At 36.5% G+C, this 22,152-nt stretch overlaps 2 protein-coding genes across 2 annotated transcripts; one reads left to right on the forward strand and one right to left on the reverse strand.

The window, feature by feature from the left end:
• Positions 1 to 5,625: 5,625 nt before the first annotated feature.
• irak1bp1 (interleukin-1 receptor-associated kinase 1 binding protein 1) lies at positions 5,626 to 10,502 on the forward strand. Its single transcript, XM_007257866.4, has 4 exons — positions 5,626 to 5,963; positions 7,977 to 8,042; positions 8,146 to 8,276; positions 10,115 to 10,502. Exons 1-4 carry the CDS (start codon positions 5,670 to 5,672, stop codon positions 10,371 to 10,373), a joined length of 750 nt encoding a protein of 249 aa, XP_007257928.3. The 5' UTR covers positions 5,626 to 5,669; the 3' UTR covers positions 10,374 to 10,502.
• Positions 10,503 to 10,654: 152 nt separating this feature from the next.
• On the reverse strand, positions 10,655 to 18,526 carry si:dkey-261l7.2. The gene is made up of 7 exons (XM_007257864.3): positions 18,369 to 18,526; positions 16,067 to 16,193; positions 15,110 to 15,184; positions 14,838 to 14,938; positions 13,806 to 13,969; positions 13,148 to 13,264; positions 10,655 to 12,144 (listed from the first exon to the last, which is right to left on the reverse strand). The coding sequence occupies exons 2-7, from the start codon at positions 16,183 to 16,185 to the stop codon at positions 12,049 to 12,051; spliced, it is 672 nt and encodes a 223-aa protein (XP_007257926.2). The 5' UTR covers positions 16,186 to 16,193; positions 18,369 to 18,526; the 3' UTR covers positions 10,655 to 12,048.
• Between the last annotated feature and the right edge of the window lie 3,626 nt (positions 18,527 to 22,152).

The following is a 22,152-nucleotide window of genomic DNA, read 5'->3' on the forward strand; positions in this document are numbered from 1 at the left end:
AAATCATAATGGTTATTTAGTTATTTTTTACGTGAAGTTAAAGATCAGGTGTGCATTTACAGGTAAACAGATTTTATTAAATTTTTAACAGTTATTAAATTCCTTTTTCATTTTTCATATTTTTCATTGATGTTTTAAAAATTAATCAGCTGGTAGTTTAACATAGTTCACAAGGAATGATCTGTGTTCAAACTTAAAAAGATTCAATTAAATAAACCTATTTAATTCTAAATAAAATTCAATTGTGAATATCTTATAATAATTTATATTAATAATCTTTTATTTCACATTTAAATATCCATTGTTAAAAGTTAAGAAGAAAAACACAATTCATCACATATATAGCACATTGTGCAATTCATTATTCAATTTAAAATTGGATATAACTTCATTGATGTTGTAGATATAATTTCACTGATTCCTCAAAATAATCTTAAACATATAGATTTTTACACCAAACTAAAATCTTCTATATTTATTATTTAAATGTTATCAAGAGACATAGCTAGTACAGAGTACATTTTAATGTTGTAACCCAATAAGCTATATTTTATATATTTACATATTACCAATTAAACACACATAATAATATGTATTGTACCATATATTTCATGTTTGTGTTGCTTTAACTACAATGTATTAGCTCTTAAACTAAATCGTATGCAGAACCTAAAGATAGATACAACCAAAAACACATGTGATGTAAAGATCAGTAAAGGTCAGTTAAACTTAGGCTCAACCTTAAATTTAATTATACGGGTATTAGTACAATCTTTACACTGCACACTGAAATATGTGCTGCTCTGATTGAATTAGACTGAGATGTGTACATCAGTCCCACTTATATTAATATGGATTAACTGAAATACAAAAATACAATAACTAATCAATAAATGGATAATTATTATTGTATATTAATGTACATCAGAATATTAATCAGATGTTGTGAAAAACATATTGAATGAGAAGAGAGAAGAGAAAATGTTAAATATAAGCTCACATATTTTATGGTTCGAAAATAATAATAGTGTAAATAAAACTGCATGATATTATTACACAATATGGATATATGTACTGAGATAGCTGCTCATTAATTTCTTAAGAAATTAGGGGTATTTTCTACTAGATTTTAAAATGAAACATTGCTGTCATGATTTCATTGTATTCAGCACAAGAGCATTACTGAGGTTAGGATGATTAGATGATTATCACCTCCACCACACCCTAAACTCCACAACTCTATCACAACTCTTCTTATTCAAAAGTACTGGAGCACCATCATCATTCCAGAGAACACACTTCCACTGCTCCACAGCTCAATGCTCTGAGTATTTTACTGTTGACATAAAATCCTTATACCTTTAGAGAATATAGTATTACATTTTTTTCACCTAGTTTGTTGTTTTGATCCCCCCACGCCTGCCAGACCTAATCAACATGCTTGTACAGAAACAAGAGCATAATTTCCACATGAATAAAATACATCAATATAATTACAGCCAAAAGTAACCAACTGACAGACAAAACTGTGATGATTCCATATTTGTCACATTTTTTCATGTGGAAATTCACTTTCGAACCAAATGATACATCACAGGTCTTTGCTGCACACTCTCTATCACACACACTCTTACACACTCACACACACACACTTGCAAAGTAGTTCTCTTGGCTTAATCTGATACTATCTAAACCCACAGAAGTCACAGTGACAGTCTGAGAATCACTGTAGTGCCAAAGGGAAGAAACATGGGAAAACACAAACACTTCTAAACACACACTCACACATACACACACACACACACACACACACTCACACACTATGTGCCCGCAGGCGAGCCCTGTCCCCTCCTGTTGATCTATCTAATCATGTCCAGAAAATCTTTTAAAGGGAAAAGTCCACTCCTCGCTTTCCCAGGATCTGCAGCCTGCAGGAAGCACTCAGAGCAGCCGCTGCCAATCAGAGCGGGAGAGGTCAGGTGGGGTGGGGAGCTGAGGGGTTCAGCTGACAACACACACACACACACACACACACACATACATACACATACAGGTGGACAGCTTGGGTGATCACTGGGCAGATCAAACATGTGAATGCCTGAAGAAAGTCATAAATCCAATTTACCTGCACTAAAATTCCACATGAATAGGATATAGGACATTTTGCCATACCATAGTAAAATACACACTATGAGCCACAACATTAAGAGCACCTGCGTTATATGCTGTTAGCGTAAACAGCTCACTTTACCTATGAAGAATTATGGTATCCACTGGCATCTGACATCTAGACATTAGCATCCTGGACACTTTATCTGACAATATAATGCAATGTAAGCGATGTAAAGAAATATATATATATACATCCATCCATCATCCATCCATCCAAGTATAATTAGTGAGTAAAGCAATTGACATCATTTACATGAACTTACAATTTAGGCATAATAAGTACAAGTTTTTCATATAGTTCATGCTTCAAATGGTCAGATCGACTGTGGTGACACAAAGAGGACAAACTCAGTATTAGCCAGGTGGTACATATATCATGTCATTAGTTATGATTAGTATACATCTATGTACATCATCTGTTTATATTACAGAGACAAATATGTGTAAAGACAAAATTACAATTAACATTATATTAACATTGCTACTATTTCAGTTGCATATTTGCTCATTGTAAATGAATGTAATTTAGTAGAATGTAAATATATTTATCTGGATAGGGGTTTTTATTGAATGATGAGAAGCCGGGATGAAAACAAGCTTAAATGTAATAGGATTAACGAGGCTATTTTTTATTTTCTAAAGTTCAGATAATTGTGTAAAAGTGTAAGAAGTATAAATAAAAAGTCGTCTGAAAAATAATTACTCCAGTAAAGTATGGAAAAACAACATGTGTACTTCATTACTTGACACCTCTAGTTTCAAAACTATTATTGCTTTTTTCAGCTCTAACATATATTTCATATTGATGATGCTACAATACAGAGTGTAGGATTATTATAAACCCAGGTTTTGTACTGTCTGTATATTATATACAGAACTTGGCTGTGTTCTCTCCTCATTTCTAACAGATTAGAGCAGTGGAGATTGCAGTGTGTGTATCAGAGGCCTTGCTGAATGTCTCCATATTCAGTCTGTGTGCTTGGCCTATCTGTGGTGCTTATCATTCCGTTTGAAGTCTGTTTTAATATTCCCGGACTCGCTCTCAGTGCGCAAAATTAAAATATCCGCTCCTTCAATAGCATGGCGGGGCTCCAGGGGCCAAACCCACACGGCTAAGCAAATAAAAAGAGCCCGCTGCACAGATCTTGGCAAAAGGCACATCATCAGATATACAGTTTCAGAAAGCCAGCATGGAAATATGCGCAACCCGAGACAGGATCAACAAACACGTCCTCTGCATGTTCAGGCCCAGATTAGAAAGAGGGTCCGCAGCCGAGTGCAAACAAACGGCACTGTGTGCAGAAACGCTGCATCTGAGACGGACCTCCGATGACCACAGTCCGCCTGAGATCCTGAACAATCAGATCTGTACAGCAACATTGTGCATCCAGAGCAGAGCATTAAACACACACACTGATAACAAGCTAAAACTGTATAGAAATAGAATAGAATAGAATAAACTAAATAGAGTTAAAGATAAGAATAGATTTTTAGAATAGAATAGAATATACTAAATAGAGTTATAGATAATAATACACTAAATGGAGTTATAAAATAGAATACACTGAATAGAGTTATAGAATAGAATACACTAAATAGATTTGTAGAATAGAATAGAGTTATAGAATAGAGTTATAGAATAGGATACACTAAATAGATTTGTAGAATGGAATAGAATTATAGAATAGAATAGAGTTATAAAATAGAATACACTAAAAAGTTACAGAAAGAGTTAAAGAATAGAATATAATAGAATACATTTATAGAATAGAATAGAATACACTAAATAGAATTATAGAATAGAATACACTAAATAGAGTTATAATATATAGAATATAGTATATAGATTAAAAAGCAATAGAATAGAAACACAATAGAATTGAATTAAGTTATGCAATCTTACAAAATAAAACACAAAATAGAATACTAAACTAAAATAGAACCCAAATTAAGAAAATAAAATTAGAAGTCAAAAATAGAAAGCATGCAACAGAATAAGTAATTAAACTGAATTGAATATATATCTGAATAGAATAAATAAAATAAAATACAATAATACAAATAGAACATAAACTATAAAATAAATCTTAAAATTCACTCAAACAGCTGCATTGGCATTTCCCTGGATTTGCTGCGAGTGATATTATTATCACTAAAATGCCAAAACATGAATTCGTAACATGCAAATATACATTTAATGATGTGGCTGAAACTATGTGTATAATTAAAAACATTATCATTATATCATTTTAATTCTCTACTGATTAAGCATGATGTAATAATGACTGATTAAGCCCAATCGTCTTTAATTAGGACTGACATATTTATCTCATGAGCTATTTCATAGTACAATACTAAAATGTTACATTATTATTAAATGAAACAATTACAAACCCTTAATATCTCCAAAAGTAGTGGAAATTATAGTTTAAATAAAATGAGCCATTTTAAATTAAATCTGAATTTTAACAATGTTTTAATTATAAAACAACGGTGTGCTTTTGATCCATTTAATTCAATTGTAAATCATTTCTGAAGAGAATGTGCATTTTTTTTACGTTTAAGACACATTACAATTGATACAATTACTATATTATGTACTGTGTCTGTATAATGTGTTTTATTTGCAGATGAAAATGTTTTTTAAAACTACAGCTTGTTCTTCTACTATTAATGCTAATAGTTATAGTAAAATTAGCGGTTAATTGAGCTAATTTGAATGTTTAAGGTGTATTAAATAGGAAAATTGGTGAGGCTTTTGTACTTTTACTGAGATCTGATTATAGTATTTTCATGTGTTGAGCTCTGTCTCCCTCTAGCGGCTCAAAGTTGCTACCTCACGCTATAAATAATAGCTTATATAGAAACACGAAAACACTAGAGCTGAAAAATTTGTCTGTGTTATTTATATTCACTGTTAGGCACTTCATTCTTCACTCTGCTAACAACTTTTTCCATTTCATTTTCCAGCAGGACTTGGCACTTGGCCCACACTGCCAAAATGGCCAATGGTCTGAAATAATATTCTAATTTTCTGAGACACTGATTTTTTTTTGTATTGGCTGTAAGCCATAATCATCATCAATAAAAGAAATAACCGCTTCACTTCACTATGTGTGTAATACATCTATATACAATATGAGTTTCACAACTGAAAGTAACTTTTCAATATTCTATTTTTTTTTAGATGCACTAAAATATATACTAAATATAACAGATTACTATTTTATGTGTTGAGCTCTGTCTCCCTCTAGCGGCTAAAAGCTGCTAGTTCACCCTATAAGTAAAAGATTGTTAATATACATAAAAATACCAGACCTGAAAAATACCTTTATATTTTTAGATTATACTGTTATGACACAGATATAATAAAATATATATAAATGTTTGTATTCAAATTAATTATTTTAAATAATATTCCCCTCTGAATCTCTTACAGCGCTACGTTTCCCATCATCCCCTGCGCGCGTTACCATGGAGCCGGTAGGTTTAACAGTATGGCGGTGAGTGCAGCCTGGGTTTTCGGCTCTCTGGTTCCAGCCGGTGCGGGATTTAGCGGAGAAATGGAGGAATTAGGTCTTAATCACGCGGTAAAACCGAGTTCCGAGCCCCTGCGAGCCCCGGCGAGGCGCGTGGAGGTAACGGGCAGCGCGGAGCTCCGCTCTCCGCCGGACCGGGCCGCCCTGATCGTCTCCGTTACCAGCAGTAAAAACAGCGTGAACGACGCGGCGAACAGCGTGACCCGCCGGCTGGAGTACATCCTGCAGACCCTCCGACAGCACGCGGTGAAGGTGGGCTTCTTGAGTCACTGCTGAAAGAATCGTTTAACTTCTTTCCGATCCAGTGATTCATTCATTCATTGTTTACCGTGATTCTTTGGTGAATCGGTTCTTTAGGGAAGTAACTCTTCTGTTCATTAGGCCAAATTCAACTTATAACAGTGATGAACAAAATACAGAACAATACAGTTACTTGAGTTACAGTAAAGACACTAAAATTTAAACTATAAATATTACTATTAAAGTAAAAGACTTCACTTTTTTCATCCACTTTAGTAAAAGTTAAAGAAAGTGTAAGAAAATATTGATTTTGTGTCCGACTGTGATATTATTCTACTATTTACTATATTACTATTTTTAAGGATGCACGATGATCATAAAGCTTGGCATCAGCGGCCGGAGCCCTGAGAGAGCACAATTTGCCTTGCTCTCTCTGGGTGGTTATATGGCGCTCTCTTAACACATCACTCCAAAGGGTGATGTTGATCAGCACAAGACATCTGTGAGAATCAGAATCACTAATGATAGTGGGATTCCTAATGATCGTGTTGGGTAATTGGCCATGTAAATTGGGGAGACAATAGAAAAAAATAGAAAAAAAGGATGCACAATGATATCTAATTATATCGGTTTGCAATATAGATGGATGCCGATGATTATTAAAAAAACAATTATCGGCCGGTACATTTCATTAGAATAATCGATATCAGACAATATTTCAAATTGATACTTGCTGATTTACTGTATGCTTGAAAATGAACCAAGCAATAAAAAAAAAATTGTAAGGCAAATAAATGTTGAATTTTTTTTACTGGGGTGTCTAATCTCTCTGAAAGTTATAAATGTGTATATCGGCAGATATATACATGTGTAATATCATATTGTGTAGCAAATATGTAGACGTTTATTTAGTAGGGCCCTATGATTTCTGCAAAAATGGAAAACGTGGAAAACATAGACAGAATCACAGAAATAAAGAATAAAGGCAGAATTCAGATATAAACTGAAGACCAGAGTAATGTAACTAGCTGCAGTCTTTATAAACACATCATATCAAATAGCAGGACTTACCAGTTAGCTTTCAAGCTAACACCCTCCAATCCTCCCTGCTGGGTTCGACTGTTAGGTATCATTGAGCCACTAGCTGCATTCCGGCATTCTGAGGTAAATTACAAAAAACAGCACAGTTCCTTCCATCTGTTAACAAACACCAGCAATTAATTCAGCTCAGAAAACTGTTAGCATCACAAGTTAGCCCTTATGGCAAGTCTGACATTTGGACTTCATAATAAGAGTCCCACAGCAGAAAATATATATGTAGATAATTATTAAATCATATTAAATAATAAAGAACATCCTTTTTATATTGGGATTTTTTTCATCTCATTTTAGTAGTAGTTAGCTACCACTAGTTACTTTTTAATACATATCTAAGTAGCATAAAATCTCCTGAAAATACCCTCTCGTGTGTGACCGTCTTCTATAATTGATTTGTAATTTTTAGGTGAATAGAGGTGCAGTATTTAATTTAATAGATTTTAATCTATGCCAGTTACTCGTTCATTTATTTGCTCCCCAGCTTAATTAAATTAAATTGTATAGTTTTTTTGAGGATGAATACAATTAAATGTGATTCATTTATTTTTTGTTTTCATGGCACTATTAAAAATCTAGAAATCTGAAAAGTTTGATAAATACTGAAAACATAAAAAAGGTAACGGAATTCACCAAATAATAAAACATATTTCATAGGGCCCTAATTTAGTGTTGTGTTTAAATCCCACTTCGTTTTTTTTTTTTTCCTTGTCCAGGTGGCACTTTAGCAAAGGTAAAAGCTGGAATGTATCAAAAGTTAATGTAACCATGATTTATGGTATTAGTCTAAAAATCAGAAAGTAAAATGTGGTATGGTAAAAGGTGGTATTGTGCTACATAAAGGTCCTCAGTTTCCTCATCACAGTACAGTACTCTAGCACTGGCACTGATATCTGCTGCTAAAGTTAATTTACTCTTTATTTTTTTCAGGAAGAGGACACAGTTGTAACGAAACACATTCAGAGAGAAGAGGACCTCTACTGTGTGCAAGCTGAGGTAAGCTATACCACACAAATTTACAAATCCAGCATCTTTCAGCATCAATCAACAGCTGCCTTCCAACATGTAATGTATGTGTGTGTGTGTGTGTGTGTCTTAGGTGAGTGTGGTGTTTTCAGACTTCGAGAAGATGCAGAATGTGCGTTCTGTACTGATTGAAAAACTGGACAGAACTGTATACATTGGAGACCCTCAGTTCTCACACAGTGAAGAGTGCCTCAGTCTGTTAAGGTAACAAATACACTGATTAACATTAGTGCTGTCATATACTATAAATGTTTGTAGACACTTTTTCTAATGGATATATTTAGGTACTAAGGTTGCACCTATTGCTGACACAGATGTGCAATTACACAAACACAGCTTATCTAGTCACTGAAGAGAAGTATTGCCAATAGAATAGGATCCTTTGGAGCAGATAAACATTAGCCTATTTGCACCATGCCTATGAAAGACAGGTGTGGGTTAGAGGGCCCAGCTGACAGAGAACTTTATAAGAACGTTTAATGACATTCTAAAACAGTTACAAAGAGGTTTGTTTCAGAAATAATGTTCCGGGAATGTTCTGAAAACATGTGACATACTACTTGTTTGCATCACAATGTTATTACAATATTTCTCACATAACGTTCCCAGCTAGACAAATGCTAACATTTTGGAAATATTAAAAGTAACATTCCTAAAAGTAAAAATGAAAACACTGACACACATGATGTTGCAGTGACTTTACCAGAACGTATAAAGATGTTAAATAAAAACATTCTAAGAATATCTAGAAAACTTCACAGATTAAACATACTAAGAACATTATTTTAACGATCAGAAAACAGTCTACTTACCAAAAGATGTTAGCTGAGGGGTCACTGAATGCAATCAAGTCCTCACAGCAATTGTCCAAAATTTAGTAGAAAGCTTTCCTTAAGCAGAAGAAACAGTTACTCCAGCAAAAGCTAGATAATATCCTTATTAATAAAATTTATTTCAGAAGAAACTAAGAAATGAAGAAGCAGGTGTCCCAATACTTTTGTCTATATAGTTTGTCAGACTATAAACTGCAATCTTTACATTTTCACGTGCCACGCATGAGCTAAATTGGTTTATCACAGTTTAAAATCAGTTTATCATAACTGGAGGTCATAGTCATGTCTATCCTTTTAACCTAAACATTAAAATTAGCAAACACACCAGTCATTTTCAGTAGATGATCACTTGCTGACTGCATGTCTTACTACAAAAATGGAGAAAACTATCTGGCATTAGATATTTAAACCTATTTAGCCATTTAAGAATGTTTTTAACTGTAGCTTGGCTAAATAACTGGGGAACAGTGGATTTGCTTACCACAGCTCGGGAAAAACACGACCAGCACAGCAGGGGAGCTCAGTGTTAGATTTCCATAAGCTGCCATTGAGGTTTGTGAGGTAGGCCTGAATACTCCGGGGGGAATTACACACATCTTCATAGTGGGCTGAGAGTTTCCAAAGACAAATTGAAAGTGCAGCCGCAGAACAACCTTTCTGGTTTGTTTGTAAGTAGGTTTTAAATATGTGCCTGTAAACTCAAGTCTCTCAAAATATTTTAGACACAATTTAGAACATTTTATGGGCTCACTTAGGCATATGGTTGAAATGCTTTAAGACCATGACTAAAACTGATGCTAATAGGATTGAACTTTTCTTTACTCAGATTTTATACTGTAAATATAAGTTTTTATACTATTACAGTTTTCCTAAAATTGGCATATACAATAAAATTGACTTCTATGACATTTTCCTGGAACACGTAACACTGTATATATGGAGAAATGTTAAATGCCACAAAGGCTACCTGAAGTGCTATCTGGCACCCGGCATCAGGCCTCACTTTAATTCTCATAATTAATAGAGCCTTGCCATGAGCACCTTGGCCATTGTTCAGCCTCACTCACAAAATAACACCTCAAAAATCATACTGGACTGGGCATTCCCAAGCTGTTTCCTGATGTAACTCTTCATGGTCAGTTTTCATACTTCTATCCCATGACTTTTGGCATCACTAATTGTTTTTGTGCTTTCTGGTGCTCTCTGCAGAAGACGCGTGTGTGTTGCGGCTGTGGAGACTGCCCGTCTCAAAGCTACAGAGGTGTGTAATGTCCTGGGACAGGCTCTGGGACGCCCCCTACTGGTTCGAGAAGAGGATTTTCAGGAGTGGACATGTGGCCAACAACGGGGTGCGGCCAACCCCCTGACACTACAGCAGAAAGTGGGCCAGATGACTGTGTGTGCCTCGTCACGGGTGTTTGTCACTTTTGAACTGCGTCCTAAAGACAGCACAAGAAAGAAGCTATGAAGAACACACTTCTGGTTGGAGGTCTGTCTACAAGCGTCCTGTGCTTTTGGGTAATACTTGAATTTAACAATCTGGCTAAAGATTTGCACAAGTTTAAAGTAAAAAAAAAAAAAGTCATTTAGCCAATCATTTTGAGTCTGAAAGTGTACCTGTATTTTGTACTGTAGTTGTATGATATTTTACCAAAGCATCACTTTGAAGGCAGTATGAAGAACCTCAGTATTACATTGGAGAAGTGACTCCTGCTGACATGTTTATACTCAAAGACACTCTTGTCCAAACTTGGTCAAAATGATTGCTTTATTCTTAAACTCAAGCAGCAAGCATGGTCAACTTCTTTTCATTTTCAAAACATTTTCATCAGGCTGAAACAGGATCTGAGTTTCAGGCTACTTAATTTTTTCAATGTCTTCATGGTTTTATTAATGAAAACAATAAAAAAATGACGCTGTAGATTCAACATCAGTCCAAAAAATCTGGCCTCAGATTACCTTTGTTCATTAATATAAATAAACCTCATTTATCTTAACTGCGGAACCCACATAATACACCAAAAGCTAGTAACAGATCTGCTCCATCTAGCTCAGCTATTCAATACATATTCTAAAGCAGTGGTCCCTGCTACTGATAATCTGTTGTATCCTCCTCAGAAGTTCACTTCCAGTTGAACAAATCTTATCCATTTCATCAGTCCACTAAAAGTGAATTCTGCTTGGAGGTTTTTTTTTTTTTTTTTTTAGAAGCATGGTTGGTGATCATTGATTTAAAATTACATTCTAGCCAGACTAAGAAATGCAGCCTCTTTTGGCAATGCACACTGGCAAGCCAAATTACTAGTGCGAATCTATCCCATTACTTTTGCCATGTGCTTTGAGTTAAGAACACTGAACTGAGCTTTCAATACCTGAAGATACATCATCAGAGGCTGTCCTAGTCTGGTCAGGTTTTATTTTTTACCCTTAAGTTTATAATAATGACTATTCATTTTTACAACAAATTTGGCATCTTAAAACCCACTGAAAATATAATACTGTTGTACAGCATACAAAAATCACATGACCCGCATTAGCCTGATTTATATTCACCCTCACCAGTGCCTGTATGATCAGCACTGGTAATTAAATAACAGAAAGAAAGAAAAAGTCTGTCTTTCCATGTTCTATGTCTTTTCATCTATGAAGGTTCCATCGTAAAGGTACAATATATAATATGTTCCTATATTTCAGTTTTTTAAGTTTTAAATCTTTTAAATATGTACTGCAGACACTATGGCTGATTGTGTAAGAGACATTTTTCAGCTCACAAATGACTTTGTACCCTTGCAATAAGATATACATGTATTTTAAATAAAAGGTACACATTGCTCCTTAAAGGTATGCGATTTAAAGAAACACTACATAAAATATCTCTGCTGACCCAATTCAGGGAGCAGTAAAGGCCCTGTAAGCATGAAATCTACAAGTTGCGTCCCAAATTACCTCCACTCTACAGCAGGAGACTTTTAAGGCATGGCAGTAACAAGGACGCATCCCAAAGTGACTAAAGTGCACATTCAAAAAAAACTGCTGTGGTTGTGTGTCCACTGCCGAGAACATCGTCCACATGTTTCCCAGAGAGACTACAGAAGAGCATCTGTACAGTCCTGAAGTGTCCAGTCTCTTTTTCCAGTCACTCTTCAGTCTTCAGGATAGCGTTCCTTCAGCCACTCCTGCATCACAAACCTTTTCCCATCAAAGTGATAGAAATAGTTACCTAGAGTGGGGATGTCCGGCTACAACACACAAGAGAGTCAATACTGTAAACAAATAAATCAATCAATAAAACAAACATATTGCTTGTGGTAGGATTAGAAATGTAAGTCCTCATAGTTTTAAAGTAGAATTGCTTTATATATTATATGTTAAAGCCGTTGTTAAAGCAGTATTCCCAGCCCCAGATAACCCTTGATTAAAAAGAAAATTCCAATTTGATTTACTATTGGACAGTGCAGTCCAAGAGAAACCTAATATAGCCTTAATATGTGTCTGGGAAATAAATTTGGTAGAAAGTGTTGAGTCTAGGGGGGCTCTGATTGGTCCAGCGGACAAAGGTGCTGTCACTATGATCAAGAGATCGCTGGTTCAAATCCTGTTCATGTAGCTTGCCATTGCATACCGAAGCCCTGAGAGAGAACAATTGACCTCTCCCTTCATCACTCCTATGGTGATGTTAATCAGCACAAGGCGTCTGTGAGCTGATGTATCAGAACCGAGTCGCTGCGCTTTCCTCCGAGTGCACTGTGATGCTACTCTGCCCTGCAGCATCAGCAGCAGTTCGAAAAGAGGCAGAGTCTGACTTCAAATGTATCAGAAGAGGCACGTGCTAGTCTTCACCCTCCTGGTCTTGAGGCATCACTAGTGATAGGGGGATTCCTAGCGAGTAGGTTGGGTAATTGGCCTTGTAAATTGGCAGAAAATGGGATAAAAATTAAAAATAAAATAAACAGTGTTGATTCTAAACCTTTAATCAGTAATACTGTGTATTTTATCATGATTTATTATTGCTACACATGTGAGGGAAATTTTTTTGTGAGGGGATTTTTTTAAGTGGCATTAAGATAGTTGTGAACAGAAGTAGTTAAATAGTTAAATAGTTAACAATATATTTAATAAGTAAATAAATATTTAATATTTATCCAATGCATTAGTCTATATAGTGTACACATGGGTGGGGTGAGAGGCACACACAGAGCTGACAAGCAAGCAAGAGAGTGAGAGAAAATCCAGTTTGTGTACCTGGAGTCCATCAAATCGATGTATTGCAGTCTGTGGAATGTATCCAATCAGAAGAGAGGACTGGTCCGGACCGCTGAACAGAATTCTGTAGTGTGGGGTGTCCTCTAGTTTCTGCACCTAAACACACATTACACAGAATTAACTTTTTTATGAATTCTCCAATTAAATGTATAATATACACTGACATGTCAAAAGTCATGGGATAGAAGTAGGTAAGTTGATATATACTACATATATCTGTATTTGTTATGAGTTGTTATCCTGTCAGTGGAGTTGAACACTGACCAGTGTGCTCATGGCAAGGTGATGTAAATTATTGGAGTTGGAGTGATGCCTAATAGTAGGTGCCAGATGGATTGGACATTTTAGTTCTGTTTATGTGTGTATTGGAAATATTTCATAAAAAGCATTATCACCCACAGTGGACAGCGCAGTGGGTGGTAATGGTTGTAACCAGCATCATCTGGCTAGAATTGTCCATGTGACTCACATACACATTTAATGCAGTATAATAATTGTAAATTAAGAAAATAGAGACAAGGCTAAAACATATGGAGATATACTGTGAAATATACTGAGATATTTATTAAATTAGGTTAAAGAGTATTGATAACTCAAGCTTCATTCACTGTGTGTGTATATTGTGTAAGATACACACCTCTGAGTCTGTGTATTTTTTCCGCTTGATCCACTCTGGTGGGGCTCGTAGTCCAGTGTCCCAGCCCACTATCACCCCCACCATGTTATTCTGTGTCTCCATTATAACCTCTCCAACTCTGTGCAGCACGTACTCAGGCCTGGGGCTGCGTGGCTCCTCTGAGACTACAAACACACACACACACATAGTAAAGCTCAGGGCCTTGCTATTTTTAATATTGCCCTTTATAATTAAGGCTGAACTTACAAATGTGTATTGAACTAATTCTTACATAATACCGACTCACTGGGGCAGCTACAGGGTCACTCCAGGGTCATGACATCTACCATAAATACCACCACTCTAAGCTCTGTTTGCTTTCATTTATCTGTAGAATGACCTAGTGTAGTTAAATGTGGAGGGCTGGCTTAACGTCAGTGACTGACCTCACAAATGTTCACACATGATAAGATACAATCCAAAATCATACAGAAGCCTTCCCAGAAGAGAATAAGCTGTTACTGTAGCAAAGTGGGACCATCTCTATATTAATGCATATGGACCACAGGGCCACATCGGCATAATGGCTGTCCTCAAGGGCCAGATGCAACTTAAAAATGTAACAATATGTAACCAAATGAAATATAAAATAAATATAACTACATCCTAATGTTAAATAACTCTGAATGTATTACTTATTTAATTAAAACAAAAAAAATATGATTGCTTGTTGCTCTGTAATAACATAAATTATTTAATTTGTCATGTTATGAAATCCACAAACTCCAGGAATCAAGGACAAAACTATTCAAGTGAATAAAAAAAAACATAAAACACAAGTTATAATATTAACTTTGATCAAATCGTTTGACATACTGAAAAGAGGCTTAATTAGTATGAAATCAAAAATTGTGAGCTGCTAAGAACATGTGTGACAGATGTAGCATTTAAAAAAAATTTTTACTGCAACTGCCTCGCATCAAACTAATGAGTGCATTGAGTTTGACACATATGGCGTGTATAACATGTATGTCACAAAAGAGAGCCCCTAACCTCCAAAGTAGCCCTGGTCATTATTCTGCATCATCAGCTCCAGTGAGAACGTCTCCTCTAGTGCCTGTCTAAAATCCATCTCCTCCTCTTTACTTAAGAACCTGTATGTAAAGCCACACACACACACACACATGCATTACAGCATATAGGTCTCACTAAGGTCCTGGAAGGACACAGGTTATACATAATCTTATAACACACTAAAATCAACTCTTCATCTACAGCTGTAGAATCAGAAGGGTTCTGAGGCAGAATACTGAGGTCCAACCAACCAAGAGTTCAGCCAGTCCTCCCACACAGCCATGTTCAGATACGACTCCTTCACCCATTTCAATGTGTCCAGGATTCTGAATAAGGAGAAAATTGATGATTGAAAAAGCATGAATTAAACACATACACTATATTGCCAAAAGTATATTGTGCTCGCCAGTTTGTTTGGTGATGTGAAGTTTGGAGGTGTGTAGTGATGAACTAATCTGGAGCTACATGAAGTTTGGAGGTGTGCAGTGATGAAATCTGAAGCTACATGAAGTTTGGAGGTGTGTAGTGATTGTGCAAAGCACAGAGTCGCTGTCGTTTCCAGTCTCTTCCATTGTGTTATAATATCACAGACAGTTGGCTGTGAAATATTTAGTAGTGAGTAGTGAAATTACACGACTGGACTTGTTGCTGTACAGGTGCTGCATCCTGTCACGATACGACGGTGCTGGAGTTCACTGAGCTCCTGAGAGCCTGAAATTAATTCTTTTACTAATATTTGTAGAAGCAGTCTGCATGACTAGCTGCTGCTTTTATACACCTGTGGCCATAGAAGTAATTGAAAACTAAGTTCAATTATTTGGAGAGAATACTTTTTTTGAGTAAGAGTGTGTGTGTGTTGACATGACATGCCATTCAGTCTCAAAATTATGCATAGTTAAAACCTGTAATAAAAATGCTTTATTAGGTTATTTTTCCTATTTTTAGCTAAATGTAACAATTGCTCTGTGGATGACTCTTAATCATGGTACATAGGTGGTAAAAATATAATTTTACAAGTGTCTATTCCATATATGATATATGAACTTGTTCCCAAAATAAATGAAATGTTCAGTAAGAAATCTGTAATATAGAGGATTGAGTGTCGCTTATGTGGAGCACAGCAGCAATAAGAGACAAAAGCACACAAATTATATAGGACTATATAATAATTTGTTTTGAAAGAAGAAAAGAAGAAAAGAAGACTGTACCCCTGTGTTGCGAGGCTGCGCTGTGCTGCTGTACCACTGGTCCACCTGCTGAGGAGATACTGTGCAGGCACAGCAGAGAGCAACAGCGCTACCTGCAGCGCTGCAGTCAGCTGGGGCATCACTTTACCTACAAGTTAAGATTTACAGAAAACACGAACAACAGATAATATAGAAAAGGTTAAAAGTTAAATGTAACTTCTTTACTCTTTATAATAAATAAATTCTGTATGTGTCAAATATAATACAAAATTAAATGATCAAATAATTATTTGATTTGTTTAATATGTATAGGGTTAAAACAGCTCTGGGATGCGAGGATCATTATAAACTGATACCAGCTTTACGCCCCAGCAAACACTGTCACAACACTGAAATGCATGTTCTAAAATATATGATGTGTTCTACTGTGAGATGATGTATTATGAATAGAAATGAGTAAAGTTAAAAGATAGTCAAAAGGTAGTTGTATGATCAAGAGGCAGTATTACTAATGATAAGGTTGTGGCAATGCAGTGACATTCTTTGTTAAGAAAACAAAAATGGCTACAGCAGCTAAAGGCATCTCTCCAGTTAGAGTTGTAACTAATGTTAAAGCAGCAATCTCTAAGATTTTCAGTAGTTTTACTAAGTTAGGATGGAAACAAAATATTCTAATTAATGGTATTAGTGTCCTTGCAAGACCATCCCTGCAGTGTCTAATAAATTCATTTTAAAAGCTGAGGGGTCTAGTAGGATTATTGAATTTAATTTGCACTCTACATTTGACAGTATTTTATAAATAAACAAAATAAATAAATAATATACTCCAAAACATATAATTTTATACAGAAATCAATTTATATTGACTTAGTGCATTAAAAGTACTCTTCCACATACACCGTGCATTTACACATTCTCACCAGAGAGGTCTCTAAAACCTCAAATCTGCAAAAACCTACTGACTGTCACTTTAAATAACAGTAAGGGTTCGATCCTCAAACGGCAACTGGCAACAGGCAGTGACACCCACTGGCACCTGCCATTCAACTGTGGCAACAGGAAGTGACACCTACTGGCACCTGCCTTTCAGGAGTGGCACTGGCCACGAACGCTACTGGCCAGCGGCGCTCGCTAGCGGCATCTGCCATTCAGAAACGGATACATGCCGCTTAGCAAAGACACTTGCCACAGCTCCTGTGGCTTTGCACACAGCCATACCCCCTCTCTTAAATAATCAGTGATGCTGGCATTAAAACTCAATTAAACTGGACATGCAAACAAGGCAACCTAGTGGTTCCCAATCCTGTTTGTTAAAGACCTCCGGCCCTGGATATAACTAATCAGTACCCCCTGAAGTAAAGATAGTGTGTAAGAGCAGGAAACCCCATAAAGGACAAGGGGCCACTGGGGTTTAAAATGGAACTGAGGAAGTAGATTCTCTCACTCTCAAACTTCACAGAACATTCAAGAAGAACTGAAAGTAGTGTTGTTTTTAAATTGTGAGAAATATATTATACATGTTACTGTAAGTGATACAGTCAGTATTAGAATACAGTGCCTTTTAGCATTGTTTAACTTTCTAAATGAGTTAAATTCTCCAGCTTAATCATTTTATATTTTCACTTTTCACTATTTCCTGTCACAAGTGTGTCTATGCATAAAATATACTAGAAAACATTACAGTGAAAGCTTAACGTTACTCCTCTATATGTGTAGTAATCAGAGATGTATAGTAATGAAGTAGAACTGGAGTATTATTTTTATTTCCCTACTGTGCTTAAGTACTAAAATGCTGTATCTGTATCTACTGGAGTATAATTTTTTCTCCTACTTTCACTTTTATTTTACTGCATATTTTGGATGTGTTTAATAAGCTGCTCATCACTGAGTGAATCAAGAGATCAAGCTGATCTTATTTTAAGACACCCATTTGCTTTCTGTAATAACTACACAGTACTGTACTTTTACTTTCAGTACTTTAGTACTACATTTTACAGTAAACTACTTATAATAGTTAGGTACAAATAAAATGTTGAATACTTAAGCATGTAGCTAAAATAACACTTCAACTTCTACTCAAGTCACTTTTTTGACAGAGCACTTGTACTTTTACTCAAGTCTGGCAATAATGTTAGAGTAAATTATAATAAAAAAACTATTATCACACAGTGTTTCTTATGCTAGTATTAAACCATTTATTATGTTTTTTTAAGTAAAAGTAATATAATATGAGTGTATCATATAGGCTAACTAGCCAGTACCCAGTTTAACCCACATTAATAGTTGCAGTGTGCAGTGTAATCAGCCCTGAGGCCAGTCTTACCTGCAGTAACAGGTGCACAGGTAGGCTTTACTAAACTCTACAGCACGAGCCTGAGCACCGGTATCCCCTAATGCCCTCACTGTGATCTGAATTTCACCCTGAACACGCTGCCTCGCGCTCTGTAAAACTCGTTATATTTGCATGTGATGGAAGTTTCAGTTCTGCACCTGCACCAAGTACACAAACTGCGCCCAGCCAATCACTACACACACTCACACAGGCGCACCAATCACTGCAGCCCACGAGGGGCGCAGCTGTGCGCGTCTCGCGCCGCCACGTCAGGGCTCAGCACGTGTGTGTTGTTTACAGGATACAGTTCAGGTGTGTGACCAACAGAGGGAGACACCGTCCACAGAAACAACGGGCCCAGTCATTCACTATTGATCATATCAGCTGAATTAAGTGATATTTTTTAACATTTTTCAACATTTAATTTAATAGTAATTGCCTATAAGTTGCACAATATAGACAAAAGTATTGGGACACTTTCCCACTGAGTCATTTTCTTGGGGAGATATTATGCAAAAGTCACTTTTTCATGCTTTTGGGTTTCGACTACCACTATAAACACTCTTAAGCATAAAAAAAACAATCCATTCAAGAATTTGGTGTCAGGAATCATATCTTTCTATAAGCTGTTTGGATGTCTCCCTTATTCTGACGTCACAGTAAGGAAACCTGCATAGAATAACCCTGGCTCCATCCCTCAACCATTTGTTTAAGAACCTCAGACAGTACATAGCAGGATCCGTGGCGGATGCTGGTCTTTCAAGGAGGGGAAGCTCAATTTCGGCCTACATCTTAACATATGTAGTTTTATTTATAGAAAAATTCTACTCTCCCTGAGATGTTTTTTTTTTTTTTGTAAACAAAAGGCATTATTTTCAAGTTTTCACTACACAACAAAAAGGTACCCATTCTTTACATTGAACAATTACATAAAAAAGACGCTATGACATGAATAAACATAAAACATTAAAACATTACGCAGAATCTTTAAAGTTGGTAAAGGAAAAAATGCAGGTAAATTTAGTTCCTTTTTGGACAGTTTTAATTTCCTTGAATAATCCCTTTATTAATTTAAATTATTTTAATTATTTTTAATGATAACACAATGTTAGTCGTTTTTATCAAAGAACATGCCGCTATAAGGATTAGGAAAGTCTCAGGTTCAACTCAGAACAGAATGAAATTGCTCCCATCACGGAGTTTTACACTAAAAGATCGCTGATTCGCTGACTCCGCCTCAGACAGATCATCCAATCATCATGCAGAAGCTGAGCGTCCGGGCCGGCCGAGGCCAGCCCACTGCCCCATAGACCCCCAGAGACGCTGAGCGTCTGATGGGCGGGACAAAGCCCAGCATTTATCCAATGACTCGTCTCTTTTCGCCGCGCGCTTTGCTCCGCTATTGAAGTCTGTGCACTGTTTAAAGCAGCGCTGCGGGAATGAGTGAGAGGAAAGCCGCGGCGTTACCAGTGATAAGAAGCTGATTCTGAACTAAGTTCAGCGCGTTGTAGCGCATATTTAATCAGTGACATGTACACACAACAGTATATATTTAATCACTTATTTTTTTACATTTTAGGGGAAGCTGAGCTTCCCTTGCAGTCTTAGAGCAATCGCCACTGAGCAGGATTAGCCAGTAGACTTTCTCTGAGGGAGGGATCTGTACCTACTGCCTGTGTTAAATCAGCAGATGAGGGAGATGTAAATAAATCAACATAATTTCAAAAGACCTTTGTGCTTATGTTTGCATTTGAGCATGCAATAGCTTGTTTATGTGTGTTTTGTTTGCTCATACTGACCACTAGACATTGAAAAAGGCATCTCATGGCAAAGAACTCACTCAGGTTCTGCACAGAACAGGCTGATAACAACCCAAAACACACCTTCATGAAGCTGAAGGTAAAGGTGAATGACTGGCCAATGTCTCCAGACCTAAGCACAATTGTAGAAGACAGTACATACATTAACTGCTGAACAAGATGCATACAGACTACTATAAGTTAAATCCTCGTTTCATTTTTATAGTATTTAATTGTTTTTGCAAATTTGTGAGGGGTGTACCCACATTTGTAAGATCACTCAAATACAATATCAAATACAATAATAAATGTATACTATATGCCCATAAAATGAAATATTACACCATTGATATTGCCTCTGAAGGCCATTCTTTTGTTTTATTGTTGAACTCTATGTTCCCACTTTCTGATAAGATCCTGGTGAAAAAAAAATCTAGATATGTTTGTTGATTGGATGTTCTTGTCTGCACTCAGGACTGGCTTGACCACTTTGGAGGGTCTTTCATGCGCTGTTATCCCCCCTGCTGGTATGAAAAAGGCCTCCCTGGAATGCTCCAGAGGTTTTAATGAATAATCCACCACATCCCTCTTGAACTGCTGTCATGATTTGTAATGAGTTTGATAACTGGCAGACCCCCTTTACACTGCTGCTCTTCTTATCTACCATCCTCTCACATCTAACACACTGTATCCTGTACAGTACGTCCACCACAATCAGCAGACCATTAGATCTTTCTCTGACGTCTTACTGATACACTTCTAATGCTGGTCATGAGTTTATCTGGCAGATCGCTCCTCTGAATTAGAACAATGCTTCTCTCTCCTAGAGTTGAAAACCATTCATTCCTGGAGTCATTATTTTACTTACACAGCAAATTCTGCCTGTTCTAATAAACTCCCTGTGTGTACTGTCCACCAGCACTACTTCTCCTCATAGGTATTCAGTTAATACTTCAAAAGTTGTAATATTTTTTTCTGGTCATGCAGCTTGCCATCAGCTGCTGGAGCCCTGAGAGAGCACAATTGGCCTTGCTCTCTCTGGGTGGGCAGATGTGGCTCATTCCCCTCATTACTCCAATGGGTGCTGTCGATCAGCACAACACATCTGTGAGCTGATGTATCAGAACTGAGTCGCTGCACTTTCCTCTGAGCGTGCTGTGAGGCTACTTGGCTATGCTACATCAGCAGCAGTTTTAAAAGAGGCGGCGGCTATTTCACATGTATCGGAGGAGGTATGTGCTAGTCTCACTAGTGATGGGGGATATACAGCTGAATAGCAGCTAGATGGGTGAGGTAATTGGCCTAGCTAAATTAGGGAAAAAAAATTATGCTTGCCAGTAAGCAGTTACTCATATAAATCAGATTTTTATTATATATTTTTTATTTTTGTTAAGGCTAGTGTCAGAGTTTGAACATGCATAAGAAATATACTAGTGTATAAAGATCTTTCAGAGACAAAGACAGATAGCAGCACAGAAGGCCCAGTGAGTAGACAGAAGCTAACCTATGACCTAGGTGATCTATCTGTGGAGAAACAACGTGATCAGTCCTTATGAGGAAAAACCAAAAGGGTCTGTCTTTAGGTAGAGGTAAAGTCAAAGGTAAAGAAAGCTTTGTGCATTCAAGTGACCATGTATGTACGTATCAAGCTATTCAAGATTGTGTAAATGTTCCTGGTCCGAGGAGACGAAGCAGTTCCGTCCAACGGCGCCAGCCTGTTACGATGTCACTGCAATAAAGCCTGCATCTCTTTGCTCTTGAAAAGACTAGTTTTGAGATACCTGCTGTTCGAAAGAGAAAAAACAAAAAACCCAACACTAGCTTGTGTTTTTGTTTCTTAACACAAGATAAAATTTGCAATAAAGAAATGGCAAATTGCTCTTTTGGCCTATAATACTACAGACAGGCAGTCAACCAAGCATATTGTCAATACTATAAGATAAGTACAGACCATTTAAGCAAATGTTCGTCCCAGA

This window comes from Astyanax mexicanus, chromosome 13 (genome assembly GCF_023375975.1).
Source record: "Astyanax mexicanus isolate ESR-SI-001 chromosome 13, AstMex3_surface, whole genome shotgun sequence".
Classification (NCBI taxonomy): Eukaryota; Metazoa; Chordata; class Actinopteri; order Characiformes; family Acestrorhamphidae; genus Astyanax; species Astyanax mexicanus.

Bases quoted from the DNA above. Each gene is read 5' to 3' on its own strand.
- irak1bp1 (XM_007257866.4), top strand. From the start codon at position 5,670: ATGGCGGTGAGTGCAGCCTGGGTTTTCGGCTCTCTGGTTCCAGCCGGT. The intron at 5,964-7,976 runs GTGGGCTTCTTG...TATTTTTTTCAG, and splicing joins TCCGACAGCACGCGGTGAAG to GAAGAGGACACAGTTGTAAC. The intron at 8,277-10,114 runs GTAACAAATACA...TGCTCTCTGCAG, and splicing joins GAGTGCCTCAGTCTGTTAAG to AAGACGCGTGTGTGTTGCGG.
- si:dkey-261l7.2 (XM_007257864.3), bottom strand. From the start codon at position 16,185: ATGCCCCAGCTGACTGCAGCGCTGCAGGTAGCGCTGTTGCTCTCTGCT. The intron at 14,939-15,109 runs GTTGGTTGGACC...CTTTACATACAG, and splicing joins GAGGACTGGCTGAACTCTTG to GTTCTTAAGTAAAGAGGAGG. The intron at 13,970-14,837 runs GTTAGGGGCTCT...GTGTGTTTGTAG, and splicing joins TGACCAGGGCTACTTTGGAG to TCTCAGAGGAGCCACGCAGC.